Consider the following 20,146-nt stretch of genomic DNA (forward strand, 5'->3'; position numbering starts at 1 on the left):
GAGACTAAAAGGGCATTTCAGTTAGTTGTCAGGCACAACCTGTGCCACGGGATGCTTCTGTAAGAAACCAGTGCCGTGTATCCATGGGGGAGGAAGACAGCCTCATGCAAAACAGCACTGTGGGGTTGGCACTGAAGTACTTACTAGAAAGGTGGAGATGAGACACTGACTTAGAGAGTGTAAGGGCCTGGAGGAGGGAGGGCCCACTGTTCATGAGCACACCATCTACAGAGCAGGGACAAATCCTTTACTGTTACAGCCTGGTAGGTAGTATGTTTTAAACCTGGGCATATTTAGGAGTTTCCACAAGAAACAGATGGGGTTTTACCTCTTTTTTTCTCATATTTTATGTGAAAAACACCATCCTGTTGTCATCCTGAATTCATCTGCTTTGGCTTACATTTTGTTGCAAGATGCAAGGGCAGCTGCACCTCCCTCTTGTATAGCTAAGACCTGAGCAAGATGTCCAAATTGCTGGCAGCTAGGCAGAGGTGAAGGGGCAGGTTTTCCATGTGCAGACTCCCGCACAGACCCAGACACAGTCCCACGACAGTCCATAGAGATTGGGATGAACTATCTGACCCAGCTTCTTGGACCAAGCTCCTGGGCTAGTTCCATGCCCAGAGAAAACTGCTCAAAGCAAGCACAGGTGTCCCTGCCTTACACAATAATCACCACTGCCAGCTGCCAAACACTGTCTTCAATGCTCCCATCCTTGCAAAATGCTGGCAAAAAAAGGGACAATGCAGGAGGTCCTGGTGGAAGGGAAGAGCCAGCAGGAAGCTCAGCAGACCACCACCCTCCCTCTCAGCATTACACCGCATCTGCAGTGCAGGCTGTAGAACACCCTGCTTCTAAAGTCTGGACAGGAATAGGTTTTCAACCTCTCCACAAGATATGTAAAGGTCCAACACTGACTGTCCCAGGAAGAAGCGGAGAAAGAACGAAAAGGAAATGGGGCCAAGCCCATATCAAGTCAGGGCAGGTAATGGTGTCTGGTGAAACTTAATGGGCTGCGACACCAACAACAACAAAGTCCCTTAGCTGCAGGATTTCTGTCTTAACTTTAAGTACATGACACAGAGCTTCACTATTCTGCTATCTTTTAGTTCTGTGACATACTTCTACCTTTTTCTTCTGCCTTGTTTTTTTCAAAGACTTCTCACCTGATCTGTTGAATATAAATGCTTACAAATACTTTAGGTGATGGAGGAAAATATAACACAGCTGCATGCTGCAGGCTGCAATATATACTCCTCCTTACAAGGGGACATGAAGTCTTACAGTAAATCTGAGTAACATCAAAGAGGTTACCTTCTGCACTGCTTAACTCAGTTGTATAGGAAAAAAGTCTGCAGACATTGTATCTCTCAATCTCACAACAGTTTTTGAAGTTGTTAAATGGTTTCAAAGTTAATGATAACATTTCCACAATTTTTGTATGTTTCCACATTGAATGTCAAAGAATCAGAGTGGTTAGGGTTGGAAAGGATCTCAAAGATCATTGGAGTACTGAGGGAGCTGGCAGAAGAGCTTGCCAAGCCACTCTGCATCATTTATCATCAGCCCTAGTTAACCAGGGACACCCCAGATAACTGGAGGTTTGCGAGGGTGGTGCCCACCTACAAGAAGGGTCAGAAGGAGGATCTGCAGAACTACGGCCTGTCAGCCTGGCCTTGGTGACCTCAGTGAGGGGAAAGTCACGGAACAGAGAATCTTAAGTGTGATCATTGGCACATACAGGACAGCCAGGTCATCAGGCCCAGCAAGCCATCTCCTGGAGAAGCTGGCAGCTCATGGCTTGGACAGGTGCACTCTGCTGGGTATAAAACTGTCTGGATGTCTGGGCCCAGAGAGTGGTGGTGAATGGAGTTAAAACCAGTTGTCAGTCTGTCACCAGTGCTGTTTCCCAGGGTGCAGCATTGAGGCCAGTCTGTTTAGTATCTTTATTACTGATATGGATGAGGACATCGAATGCACCCTCAGTCAATTCACAGATCTCACCAAGCTGGGTGGGAGTGCTGATCTGCTGGAGGGATGGAAGGCTCTGCAGAGGGATCTGGACAGGCTGGATCATGGGCCAGGGCCAGTGGTGTGAGGTTCAACAAGGCCCAGTGCCGGGTCCTGCCCTTGGTTCACAACAACCCCAGGCAGCGCCACAGGCTGAGGCAGAGTGGCTGCAAAGCTGCCCACAGGAAAAGGACCTGGGGGTGCTGGTGCCAGCAGCTGAACATGAGCCAGGGTGTGCCCAGGTGGCCAAGAAGGCCAATGGCATCCTGGCCTGTACCAAAAACACTGTGGCCAGCAGGATCAGGGCACAGACTGTCCCCCTGTACTTGGCACTGGTGAATCCACACCTCAAATCCTGTGTTCAGTTTTGAGCCTCTCAAAATGGAGGGCAATGGAACTGGGGAAGGGTCTGGAGCACAAGTCCTGTGAGGAGCAGCTGAGAGAGCTGGGGATGTTTAGCCTGGAGAAGAGGAGGCTCAGCGGTGACCTTCTCGGTCTCTACAACTGTCTGAAAGGAGGGTGTAGCCAGGTGGGGGTTGGCCTCTTCTCCAAGTCAACAAGTGACAGCACTAGAGAAAATGGCCTCAAACTGCTTCAGGGGAGGTTCAGGTTGGATGTCAGGAAGAATTTCCTCACTGAATCGATAGTCAAGCATTGGAATGGGCCACCCATGTTGGTAGTAGAGTCACCTAAAGTATTCAAGAAACAGCTGGATGTGGTACTTGATGCTATGGTTTAATTTACGTGATGGTGTTTGGCCAAAGGTTGGATTCAATGACCTTGGAGTCATTTCCAACCTTAATCATTCCATGATTCTATGATCTAATTCCAATGCCCCTGCCACGGGCACAGATGCCACCACTAGACAAGGCTGCTCAAAGCCCCATTCAATCTGGCCTTGAACACTTCCAATGATGACGCATACACAACATCTCTGGGTGTCCATTCCATCTTGTTCACTGTGGCTCACATGTCCTGCCTCTTGCTCTGGATTAGTGAAAAACTAAAGGTATACTGGAGTGAGAGACAAACTGGAAGTAAGGACTACACGGCTACAGAGAGAGCGCAAGCCTCTTGAAATTCAGGTGTTTTTAAAGTGATGTGAACTGTATGAAAAGCACAGTGTATGTATTTCACACTTTGCACAGTTTTCAAATATAACCCATACCCTCACTGAGAAAAGTGTGGGCTGTCTTCTAAATATGAAACTATGTGTCTAGAAATACAGCATGTCAGAAACAAGTCATAAAATATTACAAGGTTCTTGCAGAGACATCTCTGACTCCACTTGATGAAGAGAGTGGGTTTTGCTTCCCAGCGCGTAGAGATACTACAGCCCATCTGTGTCTCAGAGATTCCCGAGGATCTATGGGAAGCTGGAACCATCTGTCCTCTTTGATGCCTCCTCTGTGTTATCCTGAGCTTTCTCCTGATCTCTGTCAGACACTCAGCAGGAGGCTAGGGTAAGGATCTTCCAAAAAGAGGAATACTGCCCTTGTCTGCATTAGTTTTTGTGGCCATTGCTCTCCCAGCTTGTATGCCCTCTCAAGATCAGTGGCTGTATCATGGGAGACATGATGGGGCTGTAGATGGGAAAAAATTTAGGGATGATGGTAGGGCTACCTGAAGGCTACCAAACATACACACTGGTGAGCTCTATAAAGTAACACCATCAGCTCTGGGCCTGAAGCGGGCAGGTATTGAATAACACAAAGCCAGGGAACTAACCTCCATTTGAATCCCCAACTGCAAAGTCCCGAGGAATGCGAGGTCTTCCTACCAAACTTTTGGGCGAGGAACAGGAATACGAGCGTGACCGAATCCCAAACACTGTGCATTCCTACGAGAAATTGCAGCTAATGAAACCTTGTGTCATTTTGAAATGCATCAGCAACAGAAACAAAGTAAATCAGGAACAGCTGACCACTTGCATACATTTTCTTGGCTTCAAGTTGAATTTTTGAAAACTTCATGTGACTTCTTACGAATTCTGTTGTATTTCCACCATGATAAATTTTTGTATACTACAGGAAATAAGTTGTGGGTGCAAGTTAGACTAAGAAAGCTCAGGTTCTTCTTCAGTTTGGTAACAGGCAACATCCACACAGTACTGTTGGCCATTATATCAGATGACCAAGCTATCTTCTTTTACCAAGGAAGGCATTAATCTTAGTACTTTAATACTTTGAGAACATTTCCTGCAGACTTTGACCAGGCCTTGGTAATTACTGATGTCAGAGTTTCCAAAGAAAGGAGTTGACCTCTTTCTCTTTTCTCTATATTGTTTTTGGCTTTTTAAATTATTACCGTATTTGAAAACATTTTCCAATTACCAAATATGCCAGTAATACCCCTTGAAAGGAAATCCCCTAATGTTTGATACATCATTTGCATTTCAACAGAGACTATTCCTAAAACTCCTGTAAAGTGCTTACCTTATTGTTTTTTTAAACAGCCATAACAGAATTCATGTTGGTGCTGAACTCTTTTTCTCCCTTCATGTAATCATTTGCTAAAAGTCAGATAAAGTTCTACAGTGGCAACAAGTGCATCTAAAAAATCAAAAAGAATCTCTGCAAACAAGAAATAATCCTATGTATGTATCTGAAGATCTCAAAAATAGCACCACGGTCTAATGAAAATTAATGTAGACAGGATACTTCGGAAAACCATAACGAAGAGATTTACATTGGTCAACGCACACCCCAATTGAATTTCCCTGAGTTTAGAAACTGTTTCAAAACAGGCAGCAGGCCACTTGTACACTTTACAAAGCATTACTCTTTCACATAACTACAGCTGGTTAAACATTTTCTCACTAAATATATTTTGGTTAAAAAATGCTGATTCACTGAATCTGAGATATTTCCTTTGAAACACGTCTGATAAATTATGTGGTTTTTAAAGTTGAGGCAAATTTCTGACAGACACTTTCTTTCCATGGCTGCTGCCCAGCCCAGCCACACCCAGGGAGTTCTAGCTTCGCAAGTCTGTGAGAGTGCTCTCTGGAGACACCAGCACTGCCAAATGGGAACTCATCTTTCCCTTTCAGATTTAGATATTTCTCACATAGTTTCAGTGATTTAGTTGAAAGGAAAACAATTCAAACCAAGACAGTATCAAATACCTTGGGCTGCAGACTGGTAGGTAAGTTCAATCCATCTCTGCTAGAAGCCAGGGCCTCTGAAGAGCCGAGGGGAGGGTAGTGAACATGGGATCTGTCCGACACAGCTCCACTTCCACAGTCTACTTCAAGGTCATCAAGACTTGAACTGAAGAAGACAACGAAGTCTTTAACTTCCCTGAATTCCTCCTAGCAATTTACTTCAGCCCAAATGCAACAAGCAAATATACGGCTGAATCCTCTGAACAATGACAGCCCAAACCACCATGATTATGTCAGGGAAACCATGCCCTGAGGCCTTCCTCAGGCCTGCAGTCACCTGGTTACTCAGTTTCTCTGTACAGGATCCCTCTGACCCAGCCTCGTGGATCTGCAGTGATATCTGCAGATATCTGCATCACCCATGAGCCCACACACTCCCACCACAGCCAGCCACCTCTGGATCATTACTTTTAGACCCATGTTCAGCATCTCCTGAAAAATGAGATTTTTTTTCCATGCATAAACCTGTTTCTCTACAAATATGATAAAGAGAACTGAGACAATAAGCAGGGCTGAGAGAACTACCTCAGCTTTCAAGATACATAGATATAGATGGATATTATATGCATGTGTGTATTTGGAAGATATGATACGGCCGTTCACAGACATATTTTCATCTACATCTGTGACTTCATGACAAAAGATGGAAGAGAAAAAACAATAACGGAGATTAAGAGGGTCTTGAGACAGTTTATGAGGTTCAGTTTGGAAGGTAAACATTTAAAAATATACAGAGCTACAAGCAGACTGAAAAATCTCAGGCTAAATCAATATGTCAAATACGTAGAGACTATTTGATTGGCAAGGGTTTCTGAGCTGGAGAGTGCACTAAGGCTGATCAGCAGTATCTCCAGGATGAGTTCCCCAGGATGAGTCCTGTTATCTGCAAGAGCAAGTTCATGGTCTCTTCATCAGAGTGATTGGAAGGAATGGTTGACTGCTTGCAAAAACATTCCAGCCTTACAACATAAAACTTCAAATTATGTGTGGTATTTCTAAATAGCCAGAGTTCCTACCAGGAATAATAGCACCAAAATTCCTTCACACACCACTACTTTTTTGAGGCACAAATCTATCGCTACTGTCTGAAACTACTTCCTTATTACAATTCTAGAGACAGTATTTTGCAATGTTTCCAAGTAATAGCCCATGTGACATCTCAGAAACAAGTTACATAAATGCTTTATCAGTTACTGTCACATGTTAAAATTGAAAAAGCAATACGTGAGCTACTGTGGTAACTTCTCCAGGGAATTTTTCTGACATAAAAAGCTGTTTTTAAAACAGAATTACATACCAGTAGTCTTATTTTATGTGTAACATTTGGATCACTTACATATGTCATATGACATATTAAGGCAAATCACATGTCCCTGAAAATTTATATACACTCCTTAAGTTCTCATACAGGTACATAACCTAAGTCTTTAAAAGGGTAGGACTATCTAAAAATATATAGGATAAAAATGTTTCTAAGCAGAGGCACAGGAAGATTACAGTATTCTACATGACATCCCCACAGTTAGTAAAAAAAAAAAAAAGGATTGTGAAAGAAAAACTCTGACATTTATTGTATTATCTGTGTTAAAGATTCCTCCTAGTGGGACTTCATAGTTGCGTAAGAAACTCAAAATTAAGGTAGAGAAAATTTTATTGCCTATTTTAAAAAATAATTGGCTGATCCTTCTGCTTCCTTACTGTTTTACAAAGATCTGATGCTCCACATCCAACTATTCCTAATAGTCTTAAAAGGTGGGAGCAAGATTCAAATTTCCTCCTGCAGAAGAAGGAATCTCATCTATTCAGAGAAGCAATAAAACCTTTTCATCAAGAAAATTCATTGTTAAGTTGTTTCATTTTTAAATTAACTGTTAAAAACCTAATTTTAATAACCAAAATTATAGTTCCGTCTTCAAAGCTCTCTGCATTTCTAAAGCCTACCAGTTCCCACCATAACCTGAAGCCATTTGGAGGAGGATCTTCAGACAAATGGCAGCAAACCTTGTGTACCAGCAGTGGAGAAGAAAACAATCTAAACCTATCAGAAACAGCAGCTATACTCTGCACTGCGTCTTTTGAGATAAAAAATACCTATGCAATCAGGAATAACATGGTCCTCCTACAGGCCTATTTAAAGACTTGACAGATTCCCAGAGACTTCAACAGATTTTGGACTATTTTCTTAATGGAAAATCTAACAGAGGAAAACCAGAGCGGAATTCTGTTCTCTGTCAGAAATGCCACAGCGGCAGTGACAGTGAAGAGCTGATTATTATTTTTTCTTTTGTAAAGAGTATTTGCATACAAGAAATAAAGGTATAAAAGTATCCATTTGCATTCAAAATACATTTACTAAGAGGACACTTTTTATTTGTTAAAAATATCTTCACAGCTATTTTATGAAAACAGATTATTAGGACAATAACTATTAGTAATGAAAAACAGAGATTTCACCCCAATAATAATATTTATTACTTCAGATTCTGCTTCACCTTTTTAAACAAAAGGTGGTTATAAATAATGGTTATTCTGGCCATATCAATAAGTCAATTCCATACCTTCTTTTTTTCATATCAGCATAAATTTGGCCCCAATCCTTAATAAATCCATGGGTCTTGAATGTAAGATACGAATCTGCTCCATACAGATGAGAAGGTGAAATGGCATGCCTTGATCCTGCATTTTCTTCATTTTTCACTGGCCTTTGACTTTGTTCATCTGGGAGATATATAAATTGATCATTCTCCTCAAGGGAGGGAGATGAAGAGCTCTTAGCCATCGGGATTGAGTTGGTGGGATTCAGAGATATTTCACTGCTGACACCATCTCCATGAATGTAGTTAGTCTTTAGTTCTCCAGCCTGCAGGTAAAAAATGAATGCTGGTAAGAGGCAACAACAAGGAAACAAGGACCAGAGCAGTTTTCCATTTTATTTATGGATATATGTTCTGTGGGGTTTTCCCTATTACTTTCTACACCACATGAATTTAAGGGAAGTTGTATGGCTAAGAAATTCAAGACTTTGCATTGCTTTTTTCCCTAATTAGAGCAGCAATGAATTGGTATTTCCAAGTCTACTGAATTTCTCACTCATATATATACCTTATATTAAATTTAGTGATATATATATTTATAGATTTTATTAAAAACTACCCTTGAGTTGAGCAAAAAATAAGCATAATACATTAGTGTGGGAGACATATGGAAGAGAATTCAATAATTGTGCAATTTAATGTGGAAAAATCAGCCTACACATCATGCACTTTCAATTTTACAGCACCAGTTTCCTAAGCTTTGAGATAAATACACATGACCTGGAACAGAGTTTCTTGATGGGAGGAAGGGAAAGGACTCTTATTTTTTGCCATTAAGCAATACGGGGCCTGAAGAACCTCTCTTTCTGCACAGACAGGGATGGATTTGGGAATTCTATTTTCTTAGGTACAGGGATCAGGACTTAGACTCTAGTAACAAATAATTCTTTGAATTCCCTGTTGACTCTGCAGAAGATACTAAAATACAGTTCACTGTTAGTCTTTTAGCTAGGGGCTACAGTCATCTAATTAGATATCAAATACTATGTGAAAAGTCACACTGCCAGTGGAAACATTCAGTCTCCAAAAAGCACCTGTATAAAAGCAAGAATAAAGGAAGGAATGCAAGAGTGTCCTAAGCCCTGGTCTTTCAGATTGCTGACTTCCTCTTCTCCAGTCCCTCTTGAGATGTGCTTTCATCCCCATCTTAACTGTGTTTCTCTTAGTAAAAGACAGGAAGAACTGCTGGCATTTTTACAGCAGCCCACATTTGCATTCAAAGATACAGTGCATGCAAGTCTGGAAACACTTCTGTTGCGCTGTGCACATGACATGCACAAAGGTAAAATGCTTTTCCCAGGTCTTATGCAGCTGTTCCTGTTTGGGCAGTGTTCCTCCTCAGCACGAGAGGGACCTTCTCCTGCAGCCACTCTGCCTCCTGCTGCATGGTGCTTAAGGGAGAATCTGGCCCCAATCCTCAGTTTTAAAAAGTAGAATGCGACCACATATGGAACAAAGGTTAGCTGAAGGTCGCCTGAGCAATGTACTTGGGTAACATCACCATCTCCAACCTCGATATTGTTCAAATCAAGCATTCAAAGACTGCACTTTATAGTCCCCTGACAGCTGCTCACTCATGGGTCATTATTACATACATCTCTTCAGTGCATTTTGAACACACTCAGCCTCTGACTTAAACTTCCATCACATCTGTCATGATGAACTGGATCTGCAGTGAATGAAGTGTTTCAGAGCATGGGGTAGGGACAGGCAGGAGGCAAAGAAAAGAAAAGAAATCACACTTGCAAAATCTCAGACTTCTAATATTATCTGGTAATTTCTTACTTCTATATTCCAACTTTCAGGCAAGGGAGAGCCTAAAGCAGGTTACAAATGAATAAATCACTTAAAGCATCACTGGAAAGTAGCTACATGCCACCAGAAGCTGGTGTCTATTTAACTAGACCCAGCCACCACATACATGCTGTGACTAGTCAGACTCATCCCCCCAGCCCAAATTATGGTATCTGAGCGTGACCATGGAGGAAAGATTCCAGGTGCAACGGACTGATGTAAAATATAATTTGGTACAGACACTTTAAGTCATCTCCAGTGCTGGTGACAAATCAGAAACAGGAATACTAAATCAGGACCTCCAATATCAGAATGTTCCATGAGAGCTGTAGGACATCAGCTTCACCTTTTCAGTAATACCTTGGTTTTGTTGAGCCTATAAGCTTTACTATGAGCTTTTAATCAACTTCTGAAATTATCAGCAAATTTGTCTGTACTGTGAATGCACGCAGAATTCAGAAATCTGAAGTGCACATGAGCAAGTAATATTGTAAACATTTTTTAGAAAGAAGCACATGCTGTTTAGCTCACCAACACACAGAAGAGATGATAACACCAGCCTTAGAGTTCTTCCTGCAGGCTAGGGAGAATAATTCCTATAATTGACTGACTCTATTGAAAGACACCTCATAAAAAGGTTACAAAACATAGCTGAGGAGAGTAAGATATTACTGGTTTTAATTTAAATTTTACTAATTGACAACACACCACTGCTGACAGTGACAGAAAATCCTACTATCATGCAAATAAATTAATAGAAGACAAAGAAAAATTAGCCAAAGTTCAAATATAAGCTTACTTGGTCTACTACCATGCAGTTTGCATATACTTCATCACTTCCACTCAGCATGGGAGAAAGTCTGGTTGCAGCAAAGAAAGTAGGGGGAGACTTCAATTTCCTTAGAACATCAAGGGTAGAGTGTCTGTGCTCTGGAAAAAAAAAGCATGGGAAATTTGCCATTAAATCTCAAACCATTTCCTTCTCATGTATACATACTATCATAAAAACGGGAAAGTTAAGCATTAAGCACCAAATCTAAGCATTACAATTTGAGTAATATTTGTGTGACTGCACCAAAACCTGCTCATTGCATAATTGCCCAACATTTGCCATATGTTCCGGGAAGCCTTTAGCTGACAAGACTCTTTAGAGTACCACAGAATCATTCACATAACTAAAAAATCAATGTTCCTGTATCTTGTCTAGCAAAAAGCTTCTATTTTCCACCTAAGCTAGAACTTTGTAGAGATTTGTGGTTGCAGTAGAACACAGAACAAGATTTATAGGCTGGGATGAATTATGCATGATTCTGGCTGATACATAAAACACCTGACATCTGATACATTACATGAATTAAATACTGTTCAATTGCAGCCAAATAATGATTCCCCTAAAGCATTCTACCTACTGGTAGCCACAAAAATGATGATCTTAAACTAAGAAATCAGATTACTGTTCTTAAAATGAAACAAAAACACAAAAAAAACCTCAAAACAAAACAAAAAACCAACCAACCAATGAACCAAAACAAAACCAAAAAACACCAATAAAATTGCAATAGGGATATAAATAATATACCACTAATACTGCCTTTACAGATTGATAGCAATCAAGCAAGACTTGATCCATGAACAGGATGTTTGGGATGAATACTGCATCTGATCTGCTTTTGACAAGTTTCACCAGAAAACATTAACAGAAATCCAGAGTTTAGTTTTCAAAAGTGTGCTCCTGACTACAAATATTATAAAAAGCTGCATGGTCTGTGTATTTTATGCCTTTGAGCCGCAGAAATCCTCTGTCCTGGAGGCCCACTTCTCTTAAAGCTGCTTGTAAGAATGAGGAGCACGTACCAGTGCAGCATTTGAGCTGGGTTATCTTCTGAATGTAAACAGAGGAAAATTTGACAAAGCAGAAACCAGTCTTATTGAAAACCGTGTGAAAACAGGCTAAAAAAAATCACAGTTGTAATGTAGTTTTCCTTAAAATGCAGTAAGTCAAGCATTGCCATTGGAAGTGAATGGAGACAGACTAGCATAAGAATGATTGTGATAGAGGAAACTACTGCACCCAGCAAAACACCCAAAATCAAAACACTCAATAAACGTAATTTGAGTTTGGCTGTTATTAAATATCATTCTTTACATCTTTTTATGCTGCATCATAAATTTATTTTCTGCAGAGGTGTGAAGGAAAAGATACCACTAAAGACTTCCCCACACTATATTCCTAAAGTAATGTAACTGCTTTTGGAAGGTCACAGAGCCATATAGCATGATTTGGGTTGAAAAAGAAGTTTAAAGGTTATCTAGTCCAACCCCCCAGCCATACCCAGGGACATCTTTCACTAGATCAGGTTGCTCAAAGCCCATCCAAGATGCTTATAGCCATTAGATTGCACGAAAAGTCATAATGAAAAAATAGAACTGGATTAGAAACAACACTTGTTAAGGTCTGGTGCATTTGTTGCTTTGAAAAAAAAAGTCCCAGACCAGTCAAATCTGTAGTGATACACCACAGCTTTTATTTAATTTTAAGATGCTATCTCATAAAGCCTAAGAACAATAACCTCTATAATCAGAGAAAGATGGAAATTCCCATTTAGAAATGGCACACTATGAATATTTGGTTTCAAATCCTGGCAGGCCTTGTGGGATTTCATACTATTAAAACATTCTTACGCATCTCATTTTGTTTTTCCCTCCTGCAAGAATTTTAACACAATTTTAGTGACTGTCATATTAAGAACTGCTAAAGCTACACACCATTTCCTTATGTCTGACAAGATCCCAAAGCCTTTGTTTATAAGTAGTATAAAAGCATTGTGTTCTACAGCAGCTCATCAAACTCTGGCAGCTCACCTCACATGGAAATGTGATTTGGCAAAATTGGCAGTACTTTCTTGTGGCAAATAAAGATTTCCAAGGGTTGCTCCTAAACCAACAATGAGGCAAAAAAGTAAGTGTCAGACTCTCCATTTTTTCTTGTATGCTTACTACCTTCCCCAGTCTGCACTCCCTCTTGTATACAAACCCACTGGGTACAACAGGCAAGGGTGGTGTACATCTCCAGTGCTAGGCTGGCACAGGTTCAACACATACCCCCAAAAAACAGCCCAGGAATTAGGGATTCCCATATCACGGCATAAACCTGAGCCTAAGAAGTCAGTTTCTGGACTTCAGCAATAGTTCCCACTGCTGGGGTGCAGAAGCCTTGAAGATAAGGGGGCTGATGCGTATGTCTCAAACACCAATGGACGATAGCTGTGGAGCCAGCCAAGGATTGCTGGTAATGACACCCTGCGAAAAAGAACAAGATGTGGCTCAAGAAGTAGGGCAGCACTTTCTTGGGACAAATGTCCTTCTTCTGAATCCTGGAGATAAGCACAACACAATACAGTTCAAGTACAGGAATGAAGTCAAGAAGTGGGCATGGACTGCAGTGGAGGGATCAAGATAACCCGAGACCCACAAAGCCCTCTGACCCGTTTCCAGAAAGGTCTAGAAGAATGGACTGTGCACGATAACTCATTTACATAGAAAGCAAGAAAATTAGCTCCAGGATGTGAAAAAAACTATCTAAAAAATGTACTTCTCCAAAGCTGGGTTGTACAGGAGCCCCAGGACCCTGGACACCCCACTAGCTGAACTGACAGTGAAGCCAGGACTGGTGATCTCCCTTTCTTTCTCTCTCCCCCTCTTTAATACATCTCCCTCTCTCTCTCTCTTCTCTTTCAACCTACCTCTTTACCCAAAATCTACTGCTGTGTGCTTATAGAAGGACATCAGGAACTACCTTATAATAATTTCCATGCCACGTTGAAATTTACTAATAAAACTTCATACGCTTTTGTGGACTCTCCGACTTTTGCCATTCATTTTGACCATGAGCATCTATGAGCATCTTGGATGATCGCTTACCCTTGAGGGTAGGATGTCACATGGGGTCTTCACAGTCACTTAGTGGACTGGACATCCCAAACCAGAAACAACACAAATCCCCCTGTTACTTCCGATTTTAACTTACGTAGCAGCTTCTAATAACACATTTTACATTATTTTAAAGTTCTGTACAAGAGTAACATTCTAAGTAACAAATTCTGGAGAAAGCTGCTGCAAGTACAAGCTATATCAGAATATGCTACCTGTGGTATATTCGGTCTGTAAATCTTTATTAATTATCCCTGTTAAATGCCATATGTTTTCTTGGAGATGCTCCAGTTAGTCTGTTGTTAAGTGTGAGATGAGTAAATAAATACTCATTTGGATTTTAAATGGTAACAAATTATTTCAGTCTTCAAAGAATCACAGAATTTTGAATGTTGGAAAAGACCTTCAAGATCACTGAGTGCAATGGCAATATGACCCCACTGTACCTCTTTACTTCCACTCTGCCCCCTCACCCCCTCAATTTCAAACACGTGTGAAGAGATGATTACATCCAAGTAACTTTGTAACACGAGAAGTTTAAAGACTTTGCTGAATGTGGGGGAGAGCAATATTAATTACACATTGACTGTGCTAGTAACTTATTTCCACCAGAAAGGCCTGCATAGTTTAAAAGGTGACAAAATCATTGCAAGTGTCCAAATCACCCACTACATTCCTACAGCTTCACTAACTGCCTCCAACCTGCCTTGCTGGCTACAAGTCCTCTTGATCTTACAGGGACCATCAGCAGACCTTCCCCTCCAGGTTAACACGGCAGCAGGTAACTGACTGTACTGGGTATCAGCAGTAATATGCAGAAAGGCTGCGCTTGTCTGAAAGGTGAAGAATATCAATAAAATCCATTTTCAAACAAAATGTCTCAAAAATCTCTCCTAGGCTTTCAAAAATCTCTCCTAGGATTTCAAAAATCACACTGCCAATGCAAAAGTTCAGCATGGTTTTTGAAAAGACAGGACTGCCAGAGCAAACTGGTAAAGGTGTCCCCAGAAGAGTCTAGGTTCTGTAAGGTATTGGAAATGGATTTCAAGATGCTTACTAAAGTAAAAATGACCTGAATACAACAGAGGAGAATTGGCTTTGCTACTGAAACAACCCAGCAAGCACAGCTCAACAAGCTGATCCTTCTGCCAGAGCTGAACACCCTCTGGATCTACACCGTGATCACAGAAAAAGAATAAAGACATGCCTCCTTTAGAAGAGCCTGTGGCTCTCTGCCATCTCCTTAATGAACAATCAAGACAGATGTATGTGTTATTTAGATGTCATGCTAGGAAGAATAATCTCCAAACATGGGTAAAATAAAAGACCTTGACTAAAGAGTAACTAGGCACAAGTTCTCTACATCTTCTGTAACATTGTAGAGTTATACAGCAAAGGCTGCACCAGGTTTTACCAGCCACGCAGCTTACACAAATACTAGAACTTTAAAAAAACACATTATCATCATAACAGTAATTAAAAACATGTTTTATATTGGTGTAAGAACATGTATAGCTTTCAATGACCTGTGTCAGAAAATGCCAAGAACAAACACTGACTTTTTTTTCACAAAAATCAAAACTTAAATTGTTTCATGAGAGAACATACAGTAAAAGAGCAGTGAAATATATCAACGTGAGAAAGCCAAGAGCCAGGAAAGAAATTACAAATTCCATTCTCTAGATACAATGAATAGTTTTCAGACAGCTCATCACATTTACCCCCAGCAATCTGAGCAAGGGGTTAATGTATAATTGGAAGTCAGTGAAAAATACAGACAGCTAAGCGCATGGGTCATGCAGGGCTGCAGATATACTCCTCTAAATCCAGGTCACCTGAATTTTAAGGAGGAAGTTCCTAGTATGGGTGCAACTGAAGTGACACGCACATCTGTAGATATGACCCATATAACCAATTTCAGTGGGAGAACTGCACCCTTAACTGAGGTGTCTTAGGCCTTCATTCAGACAGTGCAGCTACTCACAACAGCAAAATTAAGCAAATACTTGAGGATAACCCTACGTGGAGGGTAAATGAAGTAGGCTTTGAAGTGCTATTGTCATAGATGAACATTTAACTGTCTTAAATCTGTAAAGTGGAGACCAAAGCACTGTGTTTCCTATATACTGCACAAGGGGGATCAGGCATATAGATCCTGGAAAATAATGCCAATATGTTCAAGACGTGGGTATTATTTTCCATAGAATAAATACACTTGTCAGTCTGACTTTGGTCTTGGTCACCTAAATGTGGGTGGTAAGATAGCATCTGTTTTCAACATGGGATTCACAGTCAAATGAATATACAGACAGAAATAAGTTGGTGTCTCTTTTCATAGAACAGTACACAAATAAAAAAGTACTTTCCCTTGATGTGGGATGTTTGGTTTCACTTCCCACCTCTGCATGAGTGGACTCAGCGTGTAACTCCCACCTCCCAGTGCAGTAGGACAGACTCACAAGAGACAGATATTCTCAGCACCTCTGAAGGTTTTTAAAGCCCTCAAAAAGGCTGAGAGAGTCACTATCTCTGGACAGGTAGGACTATGCAGAGTAAGGACTATGCTTCGTGACAATTTCACATAACATAAATACCTTTGGTGTCTTGCAGCAAGGAAAAAAACTAGATCCTCTCCCGCGTCAAATCACTAAGACAGAGTCATGTTCACACACTCTCTGTATAGGCTAATTACCCTTTAAGTATACCATGCCCATCAGCGTCAGCAGAAGGGAGCAATCTGCAATGCATGTCCCAAAGGAGTGAGGCCTGCACTCGGCTCCTGACAGACTGCAGAAGTTCCGGGGAAGGGCAGGGGCTGCACACCCAGTCTGAAAGGTTTCTGAGCAGGGATGAAAACTGACCTTGGGCCTCAAAGGGAACTTAACATGTGAAAACACTGATGCACATGGTGCAAAGTGGCATGTGAGAACTTTGACTCTCTGTTCCCAAGAGTGGGACACTCTGCACATCTCCCCTGCCTCCCAAGAGGAGCAACCCCAGACCAAGAAACCAGCAGCCTGATGCTTCCGAGGGGAAGGGAGGCAGTTGAAATTTCATTGTCCAGAACAGCTGGAGTACCCAGCAGAGGTACATGATTTTGTGACTTGTGGAGTGGCTGGGGGGACCCTGCACTGTTTCCTGCCAGGCACTGCAAGGCTCTTGTTCAGTGAGACCTGAACCCCTGTATGAACAAAATGCAACTATGAGCGATGTGTCCACACCTGCATGCCAGGATCAACAGGTCATGTTCAAATACTACCAGGAAAAAACAAAGATCACAAGCTTAGATCATGAGCCTGTTGTCCCCTTGCACAGGCACTTCTCCTACCACATCAGCACACAGAATTTCAATCCCCCAAGCACAAATGAACCCTTGAATTTTAGCACTGAAATACGAGCATGTACTCAAAATGCACCTTCCTGCTCCAACAACCCCACATAAAAGGTCAGTTGTGTGTATAAGCCACATGTATTGGTATACTATTAACAGGGATAGAAGACAAGGTGCAATACTGTAGCACGCAAACACTACATCTGCATCCAGTGCTTTACAACTGGTGAAGTATTAAAAAAAAAGCTGTCTAAACAGAAGTGAATGAAGGACAGGTGCACAGCTACAGCATTTACAGATAAAACGAGTCATCATTTGAGGTGGAGTAAACACATACTGTGCAACTTGCAACTCACTTCATCTTTGCAAATTGCATGTGCATCCAAATGCACTGCAGAAACTCCCGCACACTTGGGAAATACTGGATTTCCCCATGAAAAGAAGTAAAAAGTTGAGGAAGTGCCTTGCACATTAAAACATGCATTCTGTACACATTTTTCACTCTGAACTAGGTCAAAGTCTCAGTCTGCATAAAAATTATTCTCTTGGCTTACTGAATTTAGTGACACTGATGCATCTTACCTCTCTGATTTTTTTTCCCTTTCTGAAACACACACACAAAAAACCCCAATTCTATGAAAAGAACCAAAATCATATTTTTTTGCCATTCTTTGTCTTCATTTTTTTGCTTTTATATGTAGCAAAAATTTTTCTTTCCTCATTAGAGCTTCCGATCATAATTCTTCCTTACATAAGCTTACCAGTCAGTGCCTTTGAGCCTCCTTAAAACTCCCCTTTCTCACACTGACAGCATTTATAATCCTTACCTCCCAAAGATTTCTCCACAAAAAAGGATAACGTCTAATTGTGCAAAGACATTAACTGGCCCTTTTCATTTTCTTTTGCAGAAAGCGTTAAGATTTTTCTCTTCATTTCGGTAAGATTTTTTCACATAATTAAAAAAAAAAAATCCTGTTAGTTGTTGAGGCATGGTTGAATTAGCAGATTCTCCCTAAATGAAAACAACTGCAACCAGCAGAGCTTTTTGCAGCTGCTGCTGTGCCATGCAGCTCCGGGTGTCAGAGCTGTTCAGTGAGAGCTACACATACATCAAGAAGAAAAAAAAGCCTTAAGAGAGTAAAGTAATAAAAACAATCATAAAGAACAGTACATAATCTGGAGAAAAAATACTTTCTTTTTACTTAACAAATTCCAACTCCATTATCTAAAAAGGCATAAAAAGTGGTGAGGTTAACTTTTGACAGAAAGAAAATCTACCTCACACAAGCTGTTTATAGAGCCACCTGCACAGAAGCAGAAAATGAAAAGGAGGCAGAGCTGTAAAGCAAGAGTCATTTAAAAGAAGATAGCTTTTTCTACCTGGTTTGGTTGCCCTTCTTCGAATCCTCATTTTAGGTAATGAAGGCCAAGAGTAATTAAAAGGTGAATCAGAGTCTGAGTCCATTTTTGTATTAAATAAACAGAGAGCAGATTCCCAAAGTTGCACTTTGTTGTTCTCAATAGCAAGTCAAGCCTAAGAGTAATGTGGAATAAACGAATGGACAAAGAAGGATCAAATTGCCCACTAAACACAGGGGAGGGAGAAGCTGTAAATGTTTGCACTCTTCAGGCATCCAGGCATGTAGACAGATCAGGCTGCAAATATTAAAGCAGAGGCAAGGAGGTTAAAGTATGAGAGCTTCGAGCTGAGCTGCTGCATTGCGGTCAAGAGCTATTTGAAAGGTCACTGTGTGCCAATGAATCATTAACTCACCTTTCCATTTTGATGCAAATGAAAACAAAAGGAGCCAGGTAAGGAATGAGAAAATACTTCTCAAAAGCAAATAAACTATTGCAAAGCTTTGTTTCCATGCTAAAAGTGGGGTTTAGAAGATCTCAAATTGACATCAGGCAAAATGCTGGAACTAAAGAAGCCTAAGATTAACACCAAGCTAAGAGTACTAATCAATCTGCTGGGCTCTATATGACTCCAGAGTAATACCCCTCCTCTCAGCATTTAGTTTTGGCAGACCTTGGGATGTTGCAGCTGGAAAAGCAGTGATAACCCACTCAAAATCTGTCACTCCCATCTTTCTAGCTCAAATGAGCTTAAAGCTTAAGTGTCATGAAGAAAGATTACACTGTCATTAGAGGAGCATTTATTCCAATAATATTTAGTCTGCACAGTAATTTCTCCTTCACACAGTCACCAAGTTAAGACAGTGAATCATCAGGATTTTGTAGAGCTGGCACCTTTACAGCTCTGGTCTAACTTCACGGCAGTGCACAATACAGCTAGTGACTAATTTACAACAAATCTTCCATTCTTATACAGTCTCCCTGAACAACTCATAGGCAATTAGTATTCAGTAGGAACTCATTATCCCTTCCCCCAACATCTTTACTCTACACAAACTACATTTTTTTCAAACAGGCTCGTATGTGGCTATACAAGAGCTAATACAAAAATAACATGTCCACTGTTTCTTAACCAACTCCAGCAAACATTTCTTTTAGTTACTCCACAATGTATGTGGTTTTGTATTCCACATAAAGGAGGAGAGGGAATGTGGATCAGCTTAAATGTCAGGTTTTGGAAGATGATGACATTTGAGCTTGTTAACATTCCTTACTTCACTTCAATTATTTTTCAGGCTGCTAAGGTCTGCAGCGCTACTTCTGTATTATGTTTCAAGTGATTCTTTGATCCACATTTCGTTCAGAGATAACAATGTATTTGTTGAAGAAAATAATGCAATTCAAATGCAAATTTAATTCAAAACCCATTAGAAAAATATCTATCATATTTTCAGGGATAAAGTAATTATACAAGCCCTTCATAAAGTGCACAAATTACATAAAACACGATTGAAACACATCATTGTTCTGCCCTTCCTTTAACTGAAGTTCTGCCAGCTTTGTTAGGCCTGAAAAGAGTAATTCACCCCAGACGCTGGAAGCCTTAGACTTTCACTTTAAATATTAGACACTCACAGAGACTTTGTTTGATTTATATGTATAATTAACAGCCCCAGGGAATTACAACAGACAATGGAAAATACAGGGAGGATATAAATCCATGCTTTAAGCATCCACTTCAAAATATCTCCACTCCCTGGAATGTCAGGTTCAAATTGCACTGATAAATCCCCTGGGCATACAGGAATGCAGCCACTGACGTACTCCTTCCCACCTGCACACCACCCAGGGCACTCGCCTGCCTCCCACCATGGCCATGATTTGAGAAAAGGATAGGACAGACCATATCAATTAAAGAAAGCCTTTCCAACTGCTCCAACAGAAAAGATTTCCCCCCTACAC

The 20,146-nt window shown here is 40.8% G+C and overlaps 1 protein-coding gene across 1 annotated transcript in view; it reads right to left on the reverse strand.

Annotated features, from left to right (window-relative positions):
* Positions 1 to 20,146, reverse strand: part of ARHGEF28 (Rho guanine nucleotide exchange factor 28) — a 113,022-nt gene that overhangs the window by 44,644 nt on the left and 48,232 nt on the right. The window contains exons 10-13 of the mRNA XM_017740650.1: positions 10,364 to 10,494; positions 7,735 to 8,036; positions 5,138 to 5,282; positions 3,739 to 3,850 (exon numbers count right to left, since the gene is read on the reverse strand). Of these exons, the coding sequence (XP_017596139.1) occupies positions 3,739 to 3,850; positions 5,138 to 5,282; positions 7,735 to 8,036; positions 10,364 to 10,494 (690 nt within the window). The remainder of the gene's footprint in view (positions 1 to 3,738; positions 3,851 to 5,137; positions 5,283 to 7,734; positions 8,037 to 10,363; positions 10,495 to 20,146) is intronic.

This window comes from Corvus brachyrhynchos, unplaced genomic scaffold (assembly GCF_000691975.1).
Source record: "Corvus brachyrhynchos isolate BGI_N302 unplaced genomic scaffold, ASM69197v1 scaffold467, whole genome shotgun sequence".
Taxonomy (NCBI): Eukaryota; Metazoa; Chordata; class Aves; order Passeriformes; family Corvidae; genus Corvus; species Corvus brachyrhynchos.